The sequence below is a fragment of the Trichosurus vulpecula genome, chromosome 3 (assembly GCF_011100635.1).
Source record: "Trichosurus vulpecula isolate mTriVul1 chromosome 3, mTriVul1.pri, whole genome shotgun sequence".
Taxonomy (NCBI): domain Eukaryota; kingdom Metazoa; phylum Chordata; class Mammalia; order Diprotodontia; family Phalangeridae; genus Trichosurus; species Trichosurus vulpecula.
In genome coordinates this window covers 225,892,108-225,916,253 of record NC_050575.1, presented here as the reverse complement: position 1 = coordinate 225,916,253, position 24,146 = coordinate 225,892,108, and the positions used below count along the sequence as shown (strand labels likewise).

At 39.2% G+C, this 24,146-nt stretch overlaps 1 protein-coding gene across 1 annotated transcript; it reads left to right on the top strand.

Moving 5' to 3' along the window:
- Nucleotides 1–10,665: 10,665 nt before the first annotated feature.
- Nucleotides 10,666–22,208, top strand: SDR42E1 (short chain dehydrogenase/reductase family 42E, member 1). Its single transcript, XM_036750715.1, has 3 exons — nucleotides 10,666–10,798; nucleotides 20,055–20,151; nucleotides 20,785–22,208. Exons 2-3 carry the CDS (start codon nucleotides 20,084–20,086, stop codon nucleotides 21,905–21,907), a joined length of 1,191 nt encoding a protein of 396 aa, XP_036606610.1. The 5' UTR covers nucleotides 10,666–10,798; nucleotides 20,055–20,083; the 3' UTR covers nucleotides 21,908–22,208.
- Nucleotides 22,209–24,146: the final 1,938 nt, after the last annotated feature.

The following is a 24,146-nucleotide window of genomic DNA, read 5'->3' as shown; positions in this document are numbered from 1 at the left end:
CATCTACAAAATAGACACAAGATGGTTACTTAAGGTGGGAAGGCACCAGCAATTGGGAGAGCAAGAAAAGTTTCATTTAGGAGGTGGTATTTGAGAGATGCCAGGAAGGAAAAGAGAGATTCTAAAAAGATAAGGAAGGAATGCATTATCATTATGGAGTACAGCCAGTGCAGAGGAAAAGAGGTGAAGAGTACTGTGTACAAGGAACAGTAATAAGACCAGTTTGACTAGACCTTAAAGTGCAGGAGGTGGAGTAACATATATGGAGGATGGAAAGATAGGTTGGGTCAAGGTTGTCAAGAATTTAAAAGCCAAATTGGAGTTTATATTTTATCCTAGAGGCAACAGAGAGGTATTAGAGTTTGTTGAGTCAGAGAGTTGACAGGGTGAGATCTATGCTTCAGGAAAATCATTTTAGCTGCTGTGTGGAAGACGGCTTGGAGTAGCAAGAGACAAGTGAGAGAGACTAATTTGAAGGCCATTACAATACTATAGGCGAGAAGTGATAAGGGCCTGAACTAAGGTCATAATAGAATCAGTTGAGGACAAAAGCTGTTATGGAAGTAAGAACAGAAAAATACAGCAACCATATATTTGGCAATATGTGGGTTAAAGGAAGAAGATAAGTTAAGGAAAATGACAAAATTAGGAACTTGAGAGAGGAGCAAGATTGTGGTGCCTTTGGAAGAAATAGGGAAGTTCATTCCCCAATTGATAAATGGTCAAAGGATATGAACAGGAAGTTTTCAGAGGAAGAAATTAAAGCTACCTATAGTCATATAAAAAAATGTTCTAAATCACTATTGATTAGAGAGATGCAAGTGAAAACAACTCTGAGGTACCACATCACACCTACCAGATTGGCTAACATGACAAAACAGGAAGGTGATAAATGCTGGAGAAGAGGTGGGAAAGTTGGAACACTAATTCATTGTTGGTGGAGCTGTGAGCTGATCCAACTATTTGGGAGAGCAATTTGGAACTATACCCAAAGGGCTAGAAAAATGTGCATACCCTTTGACCCAGCAATAGGCCTTCTAAGGGATGTATCCTAAAGAGATCATAAGAATGGGAAAAGGTCGTACATGTACAAAAATATTTATAGCAGCTCTTTTTTGTGGTGGCCAAGAAGTGTAAGTTGAGGGGATGCCCTTCAATTGAGGAATGGCTGAACAAGTTGTGGTATATAAATGTAATGGAATACTATTGTGCCATAAGAAACGATGAGTAGGCAGACTTTGGGAAAACCTGGAAAGCCTCATATGAACTGATTCTGAGTGAAGTGAGCAGAACCAGGAGAATACTGCACACAGTAACAGTCACACTGTTCGGGGACTGATTTTGACAGACTTAGCCCTTATCAGCAATTCAAGGACCTAAAACTTTTCCAAAGGACTCATAATGGAAAATGCCATCCATTTCCAGAGAAAGAACTATGGAGATGGGATGTAGAGTGAAGCAGATTCTTTTCTCTTTTGTTTTGTTTTGTTTTCTTTCTTATGATTTCTCCCATTTATTATAATTCTTCTCTGCAACGTGACTAATGTGAAAATGTGTTGAATAGGAATGTATGTATAGAGAACATATTGGACTGCATGCTGTCTTGGAGGGGGAGAAAATTTAAAACTTATGGAAATGAATGTTGAAAACTGAAAACAAATAAAATATAAAAACACTGAAAAGCACAAGAAAAAAACAAAACAAAAAAATAAATAATTGAAAATTAAAAATACAGAAAAGCATAGAAAGGTATATGAATTGATGCAAAGTAAAATAAGCAGAATCAGGAAGAAAGAAAAAAAGAAAGGGAGGAAGGAAGGAAGGAAGGAAGGAAGGGAGGGAGGGAGGGAGAGAGGAAGAAAGAGAAAGGAAGGAAGGAAGGAAGGAAGGAAGGAAGGAAGGAAGGAAGGAAGGAAGGAAGGAAGGAAGGAAGGAAGAAAGAAAGAAAGAAAGAAAGAAAGAAAGAAAGAAAGAAAGAAAGAAAGAAAGAAAGAAAGAAAGAAAGAAAGAAAGAAAGAAAGAAAGGAAGGAAGAAGGAAGGAAGAAGGAAGGAAGGAAGGAAGGAAGGAAGGAAGGAAGGAAGGAAGGAGAGAAAAATAGGGATGTTTGGAAGAGAGATAGTTTCGAGAGGAAAAGTAATGGGTTTTATTTTGGTCATGTTGAGTTTGAGATGTCTATGGGACATATAATTTGAAATGTCCAATAGGTAATTGTTGACAAGAGCTTAATAAATAAATAAATAAGCTTAATAAAGCTCAGGAGAGAGACTGGAAATATAGATATAGATATAGATATACACACATACATACATATATATACACATATACACACATCAATATATAATACATTGTATTCGTGTGTATAGATGACTCATAAATATGTATATATATAAATAAATACAACAAATAAATATGTTCGTATATGTATCTGTGAGTCATCTGCATAGAGGTAATAAGTAAACTCATAGGAGCTGATGAGGCAGTTAGGCAGCAAAGTGGATAGAGTGCTAGGCCTGGAGTTCAAATCTGGCTTCAGATACTTACTAGCTAGGTGGCCTTTGGCAAGTCATTTAACCTCTGTCTGCCTCAGTTTCTTCCACTATAAAATAGGATTAATAACACCTCTCTCCCAAGATCATTGTGAGAACCAAATGAGATAACATTTGTAAAGCACTTAGCACAGTAGCTGATACATAGTAGGCACTTAGCAAATATTTCCTTCCTTCTTTTCTTCCTTTTCCCATTCTTCCTGGCTGCCTGCTTTCCTTCCTGATGAGATTACTGAGGGGGGAAAGGCATAAGAGGAGAAGAAAAGAGGGCCCAGATCAGAACCTTAGAAAATAACCACAGTTAGAGGGTATTACATGGATGATGAACCAGCAAAAGAGACTAAGAAAAAGAGGTCAGAAAGGTAGGAAGAGAACTATGGGCATCATAAAAATCCAGAGAGGAGAGGGTATCCAGGAAAAGAGGTCAATAATATCAAATGTAGCAGAAAAGGCAAAAAGGATGAGGATTGGGAAAAGGCCTTTAGATCTGGCAAATAGATCATTTATAACTTTGAAGAACCATTTCAGTTGAGTGGTGAGGTTGAAAGTCTGATTATAAAAGATTGAGGAATGAGTGGAGAAGAGGAGGCAATGAGTATAGCTAGCTTTTTTAGGGAGTTTGGTCAAGAAGGGGATGAAAGATATAGGACAATAGCTTAGGGAAATGGTATGGTCTATGGAAGGTTTTTTTTAAGGATAGCAGAGGCGTTAGATATGTTTGAAGTCAGTAGAGAAGTAGATAGGGAGAAGGTTGAAAATCATAGAAAAAGGAGTACGATTACTGGGACAATCTGCTGGTGACAGATATAACTGCTGGAAAACAGGAGGGAATGAGATCAAGAACACAGGTAGAGGATTTGTCCAGGGCGAGAAGGGACACCTCAATATAGAAGACTGGAGGAAAAGAATAAAGAGTAGAGGGTTATATCAAGGGGTTTTGAGATGATGAGAAGAGAAGAGCTCACAAGAGACGGTCTCAATGTTACATAAGGTGCTCAGCTGAGACAGTGGGGAAGAAATAAGCTGAGAAGACATTTATTAAGCCTACACTATATACAAAGCACTGTGCTAAGGGAGGGGCCATTGGATCTGGCAAGTAAGTCATTAGTGGCCTTTCAAGGATGCTAGAAAATACAACATAGCCAGTATATTTTAACTATCTTTCCCATACCTAACCCCAGCAGAGTGTAATCTCCTTGAGAGTAGGGCATGTATAGTAAGGCATCATTTTTTCTTTTTGACTTTAGTACCTGGCACAATGCCTTACACATAGTAGGACCTAAATAAATGCATGCCTCCATTAGAATGTTAATTTCTTGAGAACAAGGACTATCTTAAAGCACAGTGCTTTGCATGTGGTAAGAGCTTATTAAATGCTTTATTCATTCGCTCATCCATTACTGAATGAAAAATGTTTATGTCATTTGGAGCCTACAAATCTTTATATGAAAAATCCCAGCCTGTTTCAGTTTGTTTGAAATAGGTAAGGCAATTTCTTTGGAGGAATGACAGTGCTTTGCTAGTAGCAATTTGCTGAAATACGTGAATAATTAAAGTACCACAATGAAAGGAATATTTGTGCACATCCTTTGGGGATGGATACTATCAGAGTATGTCTTATAGTCAAAGAATTAAAGAGGAAAATAAAAATTAGTTCAACTTTTGCACTGTGAATACATAATAAATTTCTCACGGTGTCACCTGGGGCCATCACACGAGTATAGCAAACACCTACCAAATATTGATAGAAAATCACTGGAAAGATGAAAGGGGTTCCCGATTGAAGAGAACAGTAACAATGCCAGCAGAAAAAGGGTGAAGTATTTGGCTATGAACATGAGCATAGCTCCCAGTTCTCAGTGCTAACTGAAAACCTGTGATAATTCCTATCTAACTCTTTCCACCATTTTAACTCTCTTCATAGGGCCACAGAGTTAGAGCCGGAAGCAACCTCAGATGCTATCTAGCCCACGATGTTCATTTCATAGATCAGGAAACTGAGATCCAGAAAAGACACACAACTTACGTAATATTGAAAATGGATTTGAATTCTAATTTTAAGGCTTAGTCAAGCTATATTTAATATTCCCCTTCACTGTATGTTTTACTCAGGTCACTTGGGTCACAATTCTATTCCTGTGATTCAGGTAACTTGGCTCACAATTCTCTATTGTAACTTCTATTGTATTGTAATTATTGTCCTGTAACACCATCATTGCAATACCCACCACCCACATCTAAGAGAAACTTGCCTAAAAGTTAACCGTTTGCCTAGTAATTACCTCCACCTTTGTCACCCTACCCATTACTCACTTTCCAGAGATTGCTGGTTAACCTAAAGGCCAAATCTCAATGATTTCCAGAGGTTCCCAGAGTGGGCAATACCACCCCCCTGGGGGGGGGGCACTGGAACGAAGGAGAGGGGTAGTAGTCTCAGGTGCAATTGGGAGGCATCGAATCAAAATAAGGTGGTGGAAGAATAAGTAAAGAAGGGAAGATAAGAAAATTTTGGAAAACATTCATACATGTGTCATCTGTTGTGTAACAGTTAAAGTTGTAGTGATTACGTTATTTTCCAAATAAACACACAAAATGCAAGTTACAACTGAACAGTGGTCAAGCCCATTGATAGGTCTTAAGAAGCAAATGTTGGCAGGAGAGCATTTCACACATTGTCAGGAAGTCCGGCATACATCAGCAGGAATACATGCATGTAATTACTTGTTTACAATACAACACATTACATGATGCAATATGTAATTACTTGTTTACAATACATTACACAATGCAATATTGTCATCAAATTTCAATGCAAGAAAAAACTCCACAAATTTACAATAAATTATTAAATTTAAGATGTCATTTTAAAAATAATTATATTTTTTTGAAATGATGCAAATTTCAGGAAAACAAAAATGTTGAAGGTTTAAAGATTTCTGGGAGGACATTGAATAGTTTTTTTAAATGGGGTGGTAGGCCAAATAAATTTGGAAACCTCTGATTTAAACTATTATAGTAACTCCCATCACCTGAAGGCTACTCCCATTGCCTTTGTCTTGGACCTCAAATCACATATGGTTTTAGAAGGGGAAGTCCTAATGAGGTAATCTCAATATTGACTATGTAATCAATAATCAATCAGAAGAAGACACATCTGTGTTGCTCAGGACTTTGTTCTGTCATCTTGCTAATTGTTATAAAAAATCCTGTCAGCCCTCACTCAGCATCTATGGTCATTGAGAGGCCATTGACCCAATTTATTGTTTACTGCTAGTCTAACTAATAAACACTGATGCTTGGAACCCTGTCTGTCAGTTTACCTTAATTTTCAAACACAGCACTTGGTCACATAAGCAACAAGTGGCTGAGATGGGATTCAAACCTAGGTCTTTCGAATATAACTCCAATGTTCTTCCCACTGTTCCATAAGCCTTTTTTTCTCTGACAGACAAAGCCCCAGGAGCCTGATGTGGATTCTAGAAGGGAAGAAAGCCCTGATAGAAGCAGCATGGGTTTTCTGAAAAAGTAACAATCTTTCCCGGTATTTGCAGTCATCTGTGGCTACTCTGACAGTCTTTTACAGAGTCACAGGGTTTAGAGCTAGAAGGAACCCTGGAGATCACCTAGTTCTACCCTCTAATTTTACAAAGGAGGTAACTGAAGCCCAAAGAAAAGACAAGACTTGTCCAAGGTAATACAGTAAGTAGCAGTGTTAGGAGTCATAATTGAAACTTCTGATGACAAGCACAATTCCCTTGCAATGATACCAAGCTATCTCTATTAGGGGAAAAAGAGCTAGCTATTCTAGGAAAGCTTTCTTTGAGAAATGCATGTTCCAGGGTAGTGTTTCCACAGGTAGGCATCCCCAGTGGATACGGCAGAGGAAAGAGCAGAGGGTAACAGAGCACCTAACTGCTCTCAATGAGTTCAAGTTGTCACATCTAGATGAACTACATTCTAAGGCACTAAAAAAAAACCAGTAGATGCGATGGCTGAGAAAAAGTATTTGACAATTTGACAAATTTTTTCAAAAGTATTTGACAAATTTTGTCAGGGAAGGGCAAATATTGTCTTTGGTTTCCAAAAATTAGGAGGGCGGCATCTGTCAACTATTAAACAGTAAGGTATATTTCTATTTTTGAAAAAATTCTCTACAACACATTATTAAACAGATAGTAAGTAGATTGGTAAGCTTTTGTAGGGGAATGCAGTGATCACAAAAAGCCAGTGAGGCTTCCTCAAGCACAAGTCATGCCAGACTAACTTCATTTCCTTTTTTAACTGGGTGACTAGATTGTTAGCAAAGGGGAATGCTGTGTTATACTTAGGTTTACTTAGATTTCAATAGGTTGTTGTTGCTGTGCGTTTGTCTTCCCTTCTCAAAGAGGACCATGGCATCAGGGAAATGATAACATGACTTGCGGTTGACTTGGATTTGAGTGAGGGAGAGCTGTGCAAGGTCATCAGCCTCACTTTCTCCTCCAGAGCCATCTGAGTGCAGTGGCCTGATACTCACCAGGATGACTGGAGATGGCCCAGGATGCATTGGCAGACCCTAGCCCTTTCAGGCTAAGGTCTTTTCAGGTTCTCACTTTGAGTGAGGTAATCCCCATTCAGTGAATAGGCCTCTTTAAGAAGTTAATCAAGGGATAGCACCTTTAATCAAAAACAAAAAAAAAATTCAAACTGGGAGGGGAAGACCCTCAGGGTTCCCACACAAAAGAGAAACAGTTTCTATTTAGTTTTTACTAAAAATAAAATAATACTAAATAAAATACTAAATACTAAAATACCTTGGAAAAAATAAAGGTTTCAGTAAAATATTTGGCAAAGTCCCTTATATTACCCTTGCAGAAAAGATTGAGAGATGCGGGTTAAAGAGGAGTAAGCTTAATGGATTTGAAACCACTGAATCTCCATATCCAAAAAGTAGTCATTAGTAAATCCATGTCAGCTTGCAAAGAAGTCTCTCGTGGGTTGCCTGGATCTCCCCTTCAGCCTGAACTATTCAACATTTTTATTAATAATTTCTATGAAGGAATAAAAAGTATGTTTGGCATATTTGAAGATGACATGAAGCTTTGAGGGATAGTCAATACACTGGATGACAGAGTCAATATCTAAAATGGACTGTCATTAGCTAGTAGGACAATGGGTCATATTGAAAAAGAGTACAATTTAATAGGGAAATCTTTAAAATTCTATCTTTGAGTTCAAAAATGCACTTTACAAGTACAGATTGGAGGTGTTGTGGATAAACCTTGAGAAAGAGATGGATGATTTAATGAAATGAAATTTCAATATGAGTCAACAGTGTTACAATAGTCACCAAAAAAAAAGGCATAGTAGTGACCAGAATAAGTGAGATAATAGTTCAATCATACTCTGATACAGTCAGTCAACTAGGTACAATTCTGGACATCACATTTTAAGATACTCAGAGAAGAATGGACACATTAACAAGAAAGGGACTGGGTTGCTGGGAGGACTCGAGACAATGAAATATGAGGATTATTTGAAGCAATCGGTTATGTTTAGCATGGAGAAGAGATTTAAGGAGGACATGATAGCAATCTGAGCATCTGAAGGACTATTACACAAAAGAACAATTAGTTTTGTGGTACTTGGCTCCAGAGAGCTAGACTAGGAACAAGGCATGAAAGATGTGTAAGGTAGATTTAGACTTAATGTAAAGAAAAATTTTCCAACAACTAAAGCCATCCAAAAGTGCAGTGGGATGCTTTTGGAGGTGGTGGTCTTCAGTAGTGGTCTTCAAGTAGAGGCCAAATGACCATTTGTATTGTAGAGAAGATCCTTGATCAGGTATGAGATGGACTAGATTACCTCAGAGGTCCCCTCCTACTCTGAGAATAAGTGATCTTGCTTGATACTTTGCAAAGAGCTTTAGCACTGAATTTAAAAAACCTAAGTTCAAACCCCACCTCTAATGTTTACTCTTCTTGTGAACTTTGACAAAATTACTTTCTCCTCCCTGAGTTTCCATTTCCTAATCTTTAGTCAAGTCAACAAGCATTTATTAAATACCTAGTTGTTTCACAGATAACACACAAGAGGCACTGGAGGTTCAGACTCCAGCCCCTAACAGGTTCACTCTTGATCTGGTCAGACAGGAAAACAACTTTGGAGGGGTTAATAACAAGCTTTATTCTAGTCTAGTCTTCTCAGAAGGTTGCTGAGAATCAACTTCTACAGCATTCTCTAATCAAGCATTCCCTAATCACCCTTCTCCCACGGGCCGGCAAGAAGGGGGGACAACTACCCCTACTTCTACATGGGGTCAATTCAGACAGGTACACAGCTTGTGCTTCCCTAAATCCTCTCAAGCCTCAATGGGGGCTGGTTGAGGCAGGTGTACATGCATTCCTCTATGCACTACCCATGGCTTCCCCAATGGGTTCCCTGCGGATTCCCCATGGATTCTCCACTCACTGACCACTGCCCTCTTGCTTTATAGGGCCACAGACAAAGAGGGCATCTTGCCAACATTAAGCTCACAGGTTTATGTTAGCAATATCATCATTCTGTGCAAGCGTAGTAAATATCAATTATGTCACTCCCATATCTCACAGCGCAGCCTCAGTAGGACTGTCTGTCACTATGATTCTAAGAATTACTATCTAGGATCCTTGAAACTATTCTGGGATATTATCTAGGATCCTTGAGACTATTCTGGGAGTTATTATCTAACACCTGGAAACTAGACATTTCCACGTCCACAGATCCCGAGAAACTGAACTCTAAAAGGATAACAAAAACCTCCTTACTGACACTAGTATATGCCATTCACTTTGTTAAGGGTACCAAAAAAAAAAGGCAAAAAAAAAAAACCCATTCCCTGTTCTCAAGGACTGTACAGTCTAATGGAGGAGCCAACATGCAAATAACTATGTGCAAACAAGATAGATTTGGGATAGCTTGGAGGCAATTAACAGAAGGAAAGTAATAGCATTAGGGGGGACCAGGCAAGGCTTCTTGTAAAAGTTGGCATTTTTTCTGAAAGAGAGGGAGGCAGAGAGAAGATAAGAAGAGTGTTCCAGGTATAGGAGATAGATATCCAGTGAAAATGCCCAGGGTTGGGGGATATAGTGTCCAGAACAGCAAGGAGTTCAGAGTGTATTGTAAGAAGGTGTAAGAAGACTGAAAAGATGAGCTTTGTTTTCATCGTTTTTTCAGTCCTGTTGGACCCCATTTGGGATTTTCTTGGGAAAAATACTTAAGTGGTTTGCCATTTCCTTCTCCAGCTCGTTTGACAGAGGAGGAAATTGAGGCAAACAGGGTTAGGTGACTTACCCAGGATCACACAGATAGTAAGTGACTGAGGCCAAATCTGAACCCATGAAAATGACTCTTCCTGACTCCAGGATCAGCACGTTAGCCGCTATGCCACCTCACTGCCCTAAAATGACAAGAGGAAACCACTTCATGGAGTGCTTAAAACGTCAAACAGAAGATTTTATATTTAATTCTGGAAGTAAGAGGGAGCAGCTGGAGTTTAAAGAGCGTGACATGGTCAGAGCTGTGCTTCAGGAAAATCAATATGAAATCTAAAAAACTGACCAATGGCCTTTAACATCCTCTCCAGCTCTATAGCTATGATTCTATAATCTCTAAGGTCTCCTCTCTCTAAATCCTGCAATCTTATGGCCTTCAAAGAAGGGTCTTATTGTGGCCAAAGCACGGAGAATCAGGAAAGCAACGCGTTTACTTAACGTAAGCTTCCCGACCTTTGCCACTAGCAGACGTAAATCCATCTTGAAACTCGCCCACTCTCACTAGGCCCCGCCCCCAACTCCAGCCGCTCCCACGGGCCCCGCCTCCGCCCCGAGATTCCACGGCCTGCAACCCCGACCCCGCCTCCGACTCTGTTCTTCGGGGATAGGAACCACAGAGATGGAAGCCTCCGGATTTCCTAGAAGACCCCAGCAAGCACCGCTTTGTCCCCGCCCCCCTCGCTTCTCTTCCCAGTCCCGCCCCCTGCCTTTCCCCAGGTGACCTGACTCCCTTTATCCCGAGCTCCATTGGCTGTGAGCGAGCGGGTGGGGCGTGAGTCTCTCAGGACCCACCCCCTCTCCTGCTCCTCAGCTCCGCCTCCCCCCGCCCCTGGATGTCAGTCCCAGGTGGTGTGATTGGGCGTGAATGAATCCGAGAGCGCTGGAGCTGCATCCTTGAGCTGGGCTCCCTGCTCCATCCCACACACAGCCAGGCACTCTGTCGGTGCCTGGCCCGTAGGTAAGTGACTGACTGTCAGCCCATTGGGTAGGGGGTCGTCCGCGGCCACTCACCACTCAGTGGGTGAGTCACTCAGACCCCAGTTTGTGGTCCAGCCAGAAGGTCCCTTGTTCGGTCGTGGCCAGTGAGTGGGTCAGTTCAGCCTGAACCTATTGGTCAGAAGTCAGTTGGTGGGTTAGATCTTCGATTCTCAGTCAGTAAATCACTCAGGGGATCAATCATTTCCCTCAACTGGTCAGTCGGATGGTGGTTTGATCAGTCAGACCCTACTAAGTTGGCTTTGGTCAGTCAGCTGATCAGTCAGAGGCCAGTCAGCAGTCATTCGTCCTTCATTCAATTGGATGGAGGATTTGCAGATAGACCCTAGTTATTCCACCAATTGGTCAGACCTTGCTTGGTCAGTCAGCAGTCGGGGGTCAGCCAGCCCATTGGCTGGTCTGCTATTCATTCCTCCCTCAGTCAGGAGGTCACTCTTAGGGAGTTAGGCAGTCCCCTCTCCCCACAGCCAGTCAGCAGTCCATAGGTGAGTTAGTCAAACCCTAGTTATAGTCAACTAGTTGTTGAGACCATCCATCAAGTCAGCCCTGGTCAGTTCATCAGGGGAGACAGTCATTGGGTTGGTCAGTGAACAGTCATTTCTTCAGTCAAGAAAGAACTCTTATTGTCTCCCTCCTCCTCAAACCGATCGATCAGCAATCAGTTGATGGTCAGTCAAACACAGTCAGCCATTGAGTCTATCAGTCAGCCCTCCATGGGTCTGTCAGCTCATCTGTGGGTCTGACACTAGGTTGAACCTTGAGTCTGTCAGGCAGACCTAATTTTTTTTTAAAAAAAATTCTGTTTCTGCAGGAAAAAACTACAGGGTTTGGATTCCAGAGATCTAGATAACAGTATCAGCTCTATCATTCTTTGTAATTCTGAACAAGTCACTTGACATGTCATTGGCCAATCAGTGTGACCATCAGTCTGTCAGCTCTAGTCACACAGTATTTAGTGGGTGTGTCTGTTGGCCATCAATCAGTCCATCAGTCATTCAACAGCCACTTGGTGGGTCAGTCAGCTTTTAGTGGGTAAGTCAGCCCTCAGCGCCCAATCACTTGGTCAGTTACAGTCACTCATTCAGTTAGCCCCCTAGTCCGTCGGTCGGTCAGTCTTTTAGCTGTCCAGTTGGCTGGTCATTTAGTCAATAAACCCAACAGCATCACTCCCCCAGCAAGAATCTCCAGAATTCCTGTCCTTCCTGGAATGCAGACATGATTCCCCCTTGTATCTACTGTTCTTACTACTGTCTCTATATGATAGCTCTGGGCCTGGGCATAAACATTGATCTATCCAGACTGTAGAAGGGAATAAAGGTTAGGCTGGTATGCCTACAGCATAGGCAGGCCTAATTTCAAAAAAAAGAAAAAAGAAAGGAGATGGTTAATCACCGACCTACTAGGAGTGATTTCCTGACTAAAGGAGGAATGACTGCTTACTGGCCTCTGACAGCTGACTGACCCCACTGACCCAGCTGACCAAAACAAATTTCCGCATTAGCCCTGTCTAAAGGAAAAATGTGCATGTATACATACATAGGGCAGTTAGGTGGCACAGTGGATAGAGGGCTGGGCCTGGGTCAGGAAGACTCATTTTCCCAAGTTCAAATCTGGCCTCAAACACTTTTTACTTCCCTATCATGTTTCATCGTTAGTCCTCTGAAATTGTAGTTGGTCAATTCACTGATCAGAGTTCCTAAATCTTTCTGGAATTGTAGTTGTTCAGAATTCCTAAAGTTGCTTGTCTTTATGGTATTGTTCACTGTATAAATTATTCTGCTAATTTTGTTCATTGCATCAATTCATAAAAGTCTTCCCGGGTTTCTTTGAAACTATCCCCTTTATCATTTCTTACATCAAAATGCTCTCTCACCTATATACCATACCTTGGTCAGCCATTCTCTAGTTGATACCCACCCACTCAGTTCTAATTCTGTTTCTCCTCAAAAAGAACTGTAAATATTTTTGCATGGCCTTATTAGTTAGCATTTTTTTTGTTTATTAAAATTCATTAAATTAAAATCAATCACTCCCTCAATCTGACCTCCCTTTAACTCCTCTTTCTCTCCTATTTCCCTATTGAGTGAAATGTATTTATGTACACAACTGTGTATGTGAATGACCCATTGTGAATGACTTGCACTGCCAATGGTGCTAGTACAGTTTTGCCAACAAATACCAATTAGAGATTAAAGTTTCTATTTAGTTCATTTAAAAAAATGTTTTACTTGGAGTATGTGTATTCTTCCCTCCTTTGACCAGTTCAGATGAGCATGATTCAAGTATCTGCAGCTCCCCCACTTCTTTGTATAGATTTCTACTCATTCATCCCAATTACGAGATAATTTTCCCTAACCTTCCTTTCCCTTCCCATCTATTGTATTCTTCTCCCCTTCTCTTTCTATTCTTCTTTTAAAATCTTCAAGACATAATCTAACCACTGCCAAGTCTTCTGTCTAATTAGACTCTTCTATGACTGTTGATGATGATAGGGTTCTGAAGAGATAGCTATATCATCTCCCCATATTAGAATGTAAGCAGAGTCTCATTGTGTAGTCCCTTATGATTGTTCATGTTTACCTTTTTATCCTTCTCTTCACTCTTTTCTTTAAACTGCAAAGTTTCTACACAGCTCTGATCTTTCTATCAGAAATAGTAGAAAGTTCTCTATTATCTATTTCATTAAAGGCCTGTTTTCCCCTCTTTGTAATTATACTCAGTTTTACTGGGTAAGTTATTCTTTCTTATAAACCTATATCCTTTGCCTTGTGGAATTTTGTGTTACAAGGCCTCCACTCTTTTATAGTAGTGGCTGCTAAATCATGTGTGATTCTTACTGTGACTCCTAGGTACTTATATTCTTTCTTTCTGGCTGCTTAAAGTATTTTTCTTTGACGGGGAAGCTATGGATTTTGGCTATAATGGTCCTGGGAGAGTTTTCATTTTGATGTTTCTTTCAGGAGATTACTTTTAGATTCTTTCTATTTTGTTGTCTTCTGTTTTTAGGAGATGTGGATAGTTATCTTTATGTATTTCCTGAAATATAATATCTAGGCTGTTTTTGTGGTCATGGTTTTCAGGTAGTCCAATGATTTTTAATTTTATTCTCCCCAGTCAGGATTCCAGGTCAGTTGTTTTTGTTATGAAATACTTTGTATTTTCTTATCTTTTTAAGTCCTTTGATTTTGTTTTAATATTTCTTATCTATTGACGTCAATTTGATCCATCCTAATTTTCAATTTGTTGCTTGGGCAAAGTTTTGTACCGCTTGGCAAATCTATCGATTCCTTTTCCAATTATTTCTTTCTATAGCTCTCGTTTCTTTTCCATTTTGTCCCTCAAGCATTGTCATTTCATTTATAAAAATAATTTTCAACTCTAAAAAAATTCTTGCTTCATCTCTTCCAGGAATTCTAATTGAATTTGTTCCCAAGCCATTTTTCTTAAAGGTTTCGATGGTAGATGTTTCGGAGTCGTTTCTTTCTGGGTTTATATCTTGAACAGCCCTGTCACTATAATAGCTTTTTATGGTGGGATTTTTTTTCCCCTCATTTTTCCAGACTACTTCTTGACTTCAGACTTGATGTAAGGGCCAAGCTCTGCACCCTTCTGTAGGGAATGTGCAGGCTGGTCCTACTCTTGCTTTCTTGGGAATATTGAATATTGTAGGGTTTCAGGGATAGCTCAGGCTGGGAACATTTGAGCTATCAGTGGTCTCAAAGTTTTCTGATCCAAGGCAAAGTCTGATCACTGACCCCCTGATCTGAGCTCTCCAAGTTCCTTACCCTAGGTTCGGGTCTGAGAGAGAAGTCCTACTGCTGCTGGACTCAGCCACTTTCAGCCAGCTGGTAAGCTGTGCTGGTTCAGAGTCAAAGAATAGCAAGCTTCCCTTTGGTGTGGGATTTCTACCCCAGTTATTTCTCTATAGGCTTCAGACTAGGCTAGAAGTTGGAATTGAAACCTTGCTCTCCTCCTGGGCATCTAAGCCACATTGCTTGCTGAATTTGCTCCTCTCTTGGTACACAGCCTAGGGCCTTCTTACCCTGGAACACCACCCCTGGGCACAGATCACTGCCTCAGTCCACCATGGATCTTTGACCTCAAACTGGGTAGTGACAAAGTTGCCAGTCAGCACCAGTTCCTGTACCCTGGTACCTTTTATGGGCCTGTTACCTCCTCTTACCCTGGTGTAATATCTCCCTGTACTAGAGTGCTTCTCAGGGTATACTCCTGGCCAGACACTTTCCTAGTGTCCATCCACACACAGCTCTGTCTGCCTCTCTATACATACCTGAGCCAGAAAAATGAATTCACTGGGACATTTTTCTTGGATTTCTCCATCACAATTCAGTCTGGTATGTTTTCTAAATCTGTTTGGAAGAGTTGAGGATAGTGGGGCTTGCTCTACTTCTTCCTGCTATTCTACTATGTTGGCTCTTCCTCCCAAGATATGTTTATTTTTATCAAGAGAATAAGCAGATTTTAAGCTTTATTTTATCCTAAATTATTAAAATTCATAGTTCCTAATTTACTTTTAAATTATCAGCTTATCTTTTATCTGAATTACTGAAAATGAAGTGCTTGAATCTGAGATCTGAGAAGCAGAGTTATAGATCTTAGCACAGCCATGATTAAAGCAAGTAGTTTGGGTGGCTGAGGGCTCCAGAGTGCCCAGGACAAGAGTGAGAAACTGCCTAATAGAAACAAAAGTGAGGAGCTCATGAAAAGTAGGCAACAGATGAAGGAGAGATTACTTCCTTTTTCTATTCCTACTTGGCTTGTCATTCGTGAGAATATATGAAGAACTAAGTGCATTTAAGAGGGAAGAATATATATAAATATGTGTGTATGTATTAGTTGGGTATAGAAATCTGTCTTACCCAATAGGGAAATAGGAGGGGAAAGGGATAAGAGATGGGGCATGGGATGGGGGGAGAAGTAACAAAAGGGAGGGTGGATTACAGGAGGCAGTGGTCAGAAGCAAAACATTCTTTGAAGAGGGACAGGATGAAGAGAGAGAAAGAAGAATAAACAGAAGAAAATAGGATGGAGGGAAATTTACAGTAATCCTAACTATGAATGTGAATGGGATGAGCTAACCCATAAAATGGAAGCAGACAGCAGAACGAATTAGAAACCAAAATCCAACAGTATGTTGTACACAAGAGATACACTTGAAACATAAAGAGACACCCAGCGTTAAAATAAAGGGCTGGTACAGAATCTGTTATACTTTAGCTGAAGTTAAAAAGGCAGGAATAACAGTCATGATCTCAGACAAAGGAAAAGCAAAAAGACCTAATTTAAAGAGATAATCAGAGAAGCTTCATTTTGCTGAACTATACCATAGACAATGAAGTAATATCAAAACGTTCTACAGCAAGCTTCTCTGATAGAGCCTTCATTTCTCAAATATATAGGGAAGTGAGTCAAATTTATAAAAATAAGAGCTATTTCCCAATTGATAAAAGGATATGAATAGTCAGTTTTCATAAGAAATCAAAGGTCTCTATAGTCATATAAAAATGCCCTATTGATTAGAGAAAGGCAAATTAAAACAACTCTGAGGTACCATCCAACACCCATCGGAAATGACTAATGGTGGAGGGGGTGAGGGAAAATAGGTACACTAATATACACCACCAACAGTGGAGTTGTGAACTGGTCTAAACAGTCTGAAGAATAATTTGAAACTATGTCCAAAAGGCTAGAAAACTGTGCGTACTCTTTGATCCAGCAATACCATTGCTAGGTCTGTACCCCAAAGAGATCAAGGGAAAAAGACATGTTTGTACAAAAATACGTATAGCAGCTCGTTTTGGGGGGAATGCTCATTAATTGGGGAATGGCTGAACGAGCTTGTAACATGTGAGTGTGATAAAAGTACTGTTGTACTATAAGAAATTACAAGGGGAATGGCTTCAGAAGGAAACATGGCAAACCCTATATGAACTGATGCAAAATGAAGTGAAAAGAACTGGGAGATCATTGTGCACAGTAACAGCAAGTCATAATGATCATCTGTAAAGGACTTGGCTCCTCTGATCAATACAGTGATCCAAAGGACTCATGATGAAAAAATGCTGTCTACCTCCAGAGAGAAAACTGATGAACTTTGAGTGTAAATTGAAGTATAATTTTCTGGTTTGGTTTGGTTTGCAACATGGATAATATGGAAATATAGTTAGCATGATTTCACATGTACAATTGATATCATATTGTTTGCCTTCTCTGGGTAGGAAAAGGATTGGGAAGGAGGAAGAGAATCTGGAACTCAAAATTTAAAAAAGGAAAAAAAGTTTAAAAATAAATAATTAAAAAAAAAAAAAAGGAACCAAGTGCATTTACCATGGGCAAATGTAAACTACCCTGCTGTATTCATTTTGTCTATTCACCACCCCCTTTCTCTTCTGACTCTCCGGATCTGGTTACACAAGCTATTGAGTCAGAGGTCAGTCTAGGCAATCAAAGGGTGGTGGATAATGAAAAATAGTTTGAAAATGACTGGAAAGTGCTCTTGCATTAATTTGAAACTATACATTTTTGGCATTACTACTCACATTAGCTATAAATGACCTGCAGTTCTAATGATGATAGGGCAATTTAAAAAAAATACTAATTAGAAATCAGGTTAAATTTCTTCTTGGGTCATTTTAAATAATGTTTCTCATAGAAGCAGTGAGTATGCATTCACAATGTCATAGAACAATATGACTATACATTTAATTAATATAACTTAAAAACAATTACAGTAAATTTTGTCACATGACATTCTATCAATCATAAACTATTCACAGGATTTCTTGGCTTTGTCAGCAAAATAAATGATATTCACAAAATGACCCTGAGGCCCTGCAAAATCCTGATGTGCCCTCAAAAAAAGTCATCAAAGAAAGATGAAATATTCAGCATTTCATTTTCATATTTAGTGTGTTTTATTGTATTGTCTTTGGAAATTCATAGATGGTACATAATATCTGGTTTCTTAACCAGAATACCCCATTCAAAGGCTATATTGAATAATAGAGTTTTTTCTAACTATTTTCCTGACCACAATGATTGAATTTCACAAACCAACAGACACCTGAATATATGTGAATATGTACACATATATATGTATATATCCTAGTCTTTCTCCTGCGCTCTAGTTCCCCATCACCAAATGCCTATTTGACATTTCAAGTTGAATGTTCCACAGGCATCTTTAACTCAGTATTCCCAAAACAAAGCTCATTATCTTTCCAAACTTCCCCATTCCTGTTGAGGGCATTGGATGATCCATCCAATTAAAACCCAGGTTTTAAATCCAGGTTTAAAACATTTGTGCCATCCTCTACTTCTCATTCTCACTCATTCTACATATCTAATCAACTGTCAAAATCTTCTACCTCCACAACATCTCTTAAATACATCATCTTCTCTCCACTCATACAGTCACCCCCAAGTTCAGGCTCGCATCACCTCTCAACTGGCCTGCTAATAGCCTCAAATATCTCCCCCACCCCAATCTGAACTCCACACTAAAGTGACCTGCCTGAAGTACAAATCTGACCATACCACTCACACCACCCCCTTTCCCTCCCTGGCCCAAACTCGGTAAACTTCCATTCTGTTTTGGACATGTTACGTTTGAGATCCTGCAGGATATCCAGTTCAGATTATCCAAAAGGCAGTTGATGATGTGAGACTAGAGGTCAGAAGAACAATTAAAACTGAATACAGAGATCTGAAAATCAATTACATAGAGATGATAATTGAACCCCTGGGAACTGAACATCAAAGGAGAAGTAAAAAGGGAGAAGGCTCACGATGGAGCTTTGAGGGACACCAGTGGTTAGTAGCTGTGACTTAGCAAAGGAAACTGAGGAGCAGTCAGACAGCTAAGAGGAGAACCAGGAAAGAGCAGTGTCATGAAAATGTAGAGAGGAGAAAATATCCAGGAGAAGACTGAGTGATTGACAGTGTCAGAAGTTGCAGAGAGGTCAAAAGGGATGAAGATTGAGAAAAGGCAATCCTATTTGGCAATTAAGAGATCACTGGCAATTTTGGAGAGAGTAATTTCAGTTGAAAAATGAGGTCAGAAGGGTTTAGAATAGAGTGAGAGAAGAGGAAGTGGAAGGATTGAGTGTAAACAGCTTCCTCAAAAAGTTTAGCAGAGAAATGTATAGGACAATAGGTAATAGAGATGATAGGATCAAGTTAAGGGTTTGGTTTCATTTTGTTTTTTAAGGATGAGGGAGACATGGGAAGGGGCCATGATATAGGGAGATACTGAAGGTTAAAGAGAGTAGAGGTGATAGAGGGAATAATCTGCTGGAGAAGACAGTGTGAGATAGAATTAAGGGTGCATATGGAGGTGGTTTACCTTGGCAAGGAAAGGGGCCACCTCTTCAAGTGAAACATGAGTAATTTGAGTTGAAGAATGTAGAAGAAAGAGATCTAGTGGAATGTCTTCAGTTTTTTTCAGTGAAGTATGAGATAAGGTTCTCGGCTGAGATGATACTGGGAAGCAAAGGCCTGAGATGGAATGAAAAGGTTTAGAATAGCTTCTAGAGAGCTGGATAGCAGATTGATTAGGAAAGTGTAAAAGGTTTGCTTTGCCACAATGAAGGCCCAGTGGAGACTTTATGATTATATGAGAAATTTATAGTGGGCCTAGGCACTTGGTTTCCCAATTTTCTCTAACTTTGTTTGGCAGCATGTGAATTGGAGCAAAAGTGGGAGTAGGAGAAGAGAGAGTGCCAGTGAGACTGAACCCAAAAGGTTCACTGCTTCGAAGTCTGGTTTTTATTGGGATGCTGGGATGGGCTTCTCTATGAGAAGTTGGGGGCATAATCTATTAGTAAAGTTTCTCAAAATAGATGGTTTACTAAATGCACATATTCTTTTCCTATATTTGCTGTTCTTTCCTTTTTATAATGTGGGCTTAAAAGACCCTCAAGTATATTCTACAAGATGGTCCTGTTTCTCCTAAAACAAACTGTTAGAAAGTGCTTTAACCACTCTGTGCTTATTTTCCTTCTTCACAGGGGTTAAAGTTGCTTCTGTCTTTGTCACTGAGATGCTGAGAATCTACAGAAAATCCTATAAATTTCCTAGAAAAAAGCCTTATTAACAACCAAAGAATTACCATCATTAACTCTCAACATGGATAAATCAAATATCCATATGGAGAAGAATAATGTGACATTTTTCTTAAAGTATTTATTTTCTTTTAGGTTCGCTTAAATTGCCTTAGTACACAGACATGGACCTCCAAAAGTGTCCTGAGGAAACAGTACTTATTACAGGAGGAGGTGGCTACTTTGGTTTCCGGTCAGTATCTATGGAAGGAAAAGCATTCATGGATTTCTTTCCTAGGTTGTTGCTTTAATGAAAGATTAGAAAAAGTATAGCTGGGAGCTGTAATACTTTTGTAATACAGACTATCACTTATGATATCATAGTGCTAATCTCATATGTGAGCTAACTACATAGACCTCTTGGACTCTAAAATCAGGTAATACATGTGTGTCCCACTTCCAAAAAAAAATCAATATCTGAAAATCCAATTAACAATGTAAATATAGTTAGGAGTGCTTGTTCACATTAAAGAAGGATTTAAAAAAAAAAACAGCTACCATAATAGCGTTTGGTTTTTATTTTTTAAAGTAAGAGGGAATGGGTGGGGCACTAAAGAAAAGAAAAAATGGGAATGAAAGCTTTAAGAGCCATTACCTAGGGAAGATCACTTGAAAGGTGATTCTGTGACTTTCTGTAATCACAAAGTAAACCAATGATATAATCTAAGAATTATGTATTATTTTTCAAGAACAAATTCAATATGTAAATTAGTTAAATCTGATATTCCAAGAAAATTTAATTCACATTTCAGATATTAATCATTTGTTAGTCTTACTAGAGACAATATAGTAATTAATACTTGTGATGTTTTTTTCCTCATTTCAGTTTGGGTTGTACACTATGCAAGAAGGGTATCACTGTGATTCTGTTTGATGTCAACATTCCTATTCAGGATCCTCCCAAGGGGATGAAGTTGATACATGGAGACGTTTGCTGTGTCACTGATTTAGAGAAAGCCTTGCAAAATGTTACTTGTGTTTTCCATGTTGCTTCCTTTGGAATGTCTGGAAAGGAACAACTGAATTATAAGCGTATTGAATATGTCAATGTAAAAGGCACAGAAAATGTGCTCCAGGCTTGCAGAAGGAAAGGTGTGCCAAGATTAGTTTATACTAGTACTTATAATGTGGTGTTTGGAGGCCAAGTTATAATGAATGGGGATGAATCTCTGCCCTACCTACCTCTTCACCTTCATCCTGATCATTACTCCCGCACCAAATCTGTTGCAGAGAAAAAAGTGCTGGAGGCAAATGGTACAACCTTGGAAAGGAGAGCTGGTGTCTTGAGAACCTGTGTTTTGAGATCAGCTGGTATCTATGGGCCTGGAGAACAAAGGCATCTTCCCAGAATAGTGAGATATATAGAAAAGGGCCTCTTCAAATTTGTGTATGGAGATCCCAAAAGCTTAGTAGATTTTGTCCATGTGGATAACTTGGTACAAGCCCATATCCTGGCCTCAGAGGCATTAAAAGCTGACAAGAAACACATTGCCTCTGGGCAGCCTTATTTTATCTCTGATGGAAGACCAGTGAACAATTTTGAATTCTTCCGTCCTTTAGTTGAAGGGTTAGGTTATCCATTCCCTACCATACGCCTACCATTAAGCCTCATTTATTTCATTGCTTTCATGACAGAGATGGTCTACTTCCTCTTGGGCAGGTTTTATAGTTTCCAGCCTTTCCTCACCCGAGCAGAAGTCTATAAAACTGGGGTCACACACTATTTCAGCATGGAGAAGGCTAGGACAGAACTGGGTTATGAACCACAGCCATATGACTTCAAGGAAGTGGTAGATTGGTTTAAAGCGGAGGGTCATGGTAGAAAATTCCAGAACTACACCTTGAAGCATCTCATTTGGAATGTCATTTGGGTTTTCCTCCTAGCTATTGCAGTTCTCACCTGGTTTTCCTATGATGATGGTGATGTCAGTCAGAAAGATTTATTTTGAAAATTATTTTATGAAGAACAAGAAATTTCCACAGATATCACAGTACTATTATTTCATAAGCAGTCTGTAGAATGCACATACTCTTTCAGTCAAGTGGCCAAACTTATGACTCTCCAAGAACTGCTCAAGAATAGCCTTTTATAGATTAGATTCTGTCTAGTCTTCAGTTGTCCCTACTAACTCAGAGCAGTGTCTGATGGAAGAAAGGAATGAAAGATGGGTTTGAAATTTTGCTTCATTTTGTTTTCATTACTTCTTTTGAAGCTATGGCTTAGGGGAAATATAGTCATTTCAAAATTTGTGTATGGGAGCGGCTTTTTCTTGAATTTTTCCCAAAGCAATTGTGTGTTTTTCTCTCATGACATACATATTCCAGAACCAGATAACACATTTTATTTAAAATGAACTAAAAACATGAACAAGCATCATATTAGGTCTGCAGTGACTAAACACTTATAAGAAGGGCTTAAAATAATATTAATAACTTTTCAGTGATTTCAGGCTGGACACTTCTAAAGAGGTGGTGGGCACTGATAGAGTCATAGAGTTGAAAGAAATCTTAGATGACATCTAGTAAAACCTCATCTACCCAGTTCGGGAATACCCTCTGCATTATCCCTAATGGTGCTAACAGCTCCTTTGATGACAAATTCCATATCTGATTCCATATTTCAACATTTCTAATCATTCAAAAATATTCCTATATCCACCCAAAATGTGCCTCTATAATTTCTACCTATCGGTCTTCTGAGGCCTCAAATTCTTGTTGTTTGTTATCTAATAGCTTCTAATATGTCCTCAGGGTCAACATTTTTAAAGCTGTTTGGACTATTTTCCCCTGCTAGTCAGTAAACCCCTTGAGATTAGAAACTTTTGTGCCTTATTTATCTATGTATCCCTCGGCAGTCCCTTATACTTAGATAATAGTTGTTTCTTAAGTGAAATTGAGAGCCTGTAGAACAGTTTTTAAATCTGTTCAATGGTCATCCATCTTTGTCTTCTGAGGCAGTTAGATTTGATTTTTAGAGACAGCCAAAAATCATTCCAAGCCAGAGTTCATAAAGAGGATAGAAGAACAAAGCATGGACTTTTCTTTTTGATCAAAACTGTATAACTCTAATGACCAATTTTGTTGTGTGATTATGAACTGGTTCTAGAGACAACAACTAGGAGAGGAATCCAGACATGTTTTAAGCCCCGGAATCATTGCTAGAATGGGTATAGCCTACCATAGGGGCAACTTTAAGGACAACCCTTATGCAAATGTATATGCTCTGGACTGTTAATTAAAAAGAAGTCCCATTACTTTATAATCCCATCTCCTATAGATTTTTAGTTTTTAAATGGAGTACTCAAGAATTTATTTCCTTTTAGGTATTTTGCCTATAATAGAGCAATGGCTACCAGATACATAGCGAAGTCGTGGAGAGGATCTTGTGGTCTAAACAGCTGTTTCAGCGATAGGGATCACTTGCTCGGAGAAAGACTGCATGTTTTTCCACTCCACTTTCCTTTTTAAAAAATCAAAAATAAAACTTTTCTAATCAAGTATTAGACAAGAAAATAGTTTTAGAGCATGCTTTTAAGGAAGTACTTAGCTTGAAGTTGGGAAACCTCAGTGCAAGTCCAAGTTTTGACTACTTCCTCTAGCTCCACCTCAGTTTCTTCATCAGTAAAATGAAAGGCTTGGACTAGATCAGCGATTCTCCAAATGTGGTCTGGGGAACCAGAGATGTTCCTGAGCCCCTTTCAGGGGGTCATCAAGGTCAAATCTGTTTTCATATTAATACTAAAATGTTTTAATTTCTAACAAGGTAAATAGAAAGGGGTCCTGAGACCAAAAAGTTTGAGAACCACTGGACTAAACGATCTCTAAAGTCTCATACCTCTAATGTTACTTACCTAAGGTCACATTTTAAATTAAAATAGCTGACATTTCTATAACACTTTAAGACTTGCAAAATGCTTTATATGCATTATCTCATTTGGTCAGCAAACATTAAAGCAATAAGCACAAAGTACTATGCTAAATATTGGAATTCAAAGACAAAAACAAAGCAATTCTTACCTTCAAGGAATTTATATTCCACTGGTCAGTCAACAAACATTGCAATCAATAAGAATTTATTAAGTGCCTAATACGTGCCAGGCACTGTGCTAAGTTCTGGGGATGCAAAGAAAGGTAAGAAAAGGAAAAAAAAAAGGCAAACTAGTCCCTATTCTCAAGGAATCCACAGTC

Coding starts and splice junctions, on each gene's coding strand:
- SDR42E1 (XM_036750715.1), top strand. CDS start 20,084: ATGGACCTCCAAAAGTGTCCTGAGGAAACAGTACTTATTACAGGAGGA. Junction 20,152..20,784: donor GGTGGCTACTTTGGTTTCCG/GTCAGTATCTAT, acceptor TCCTCATTTCAG/TTTGGGTTGTACACTATGCA.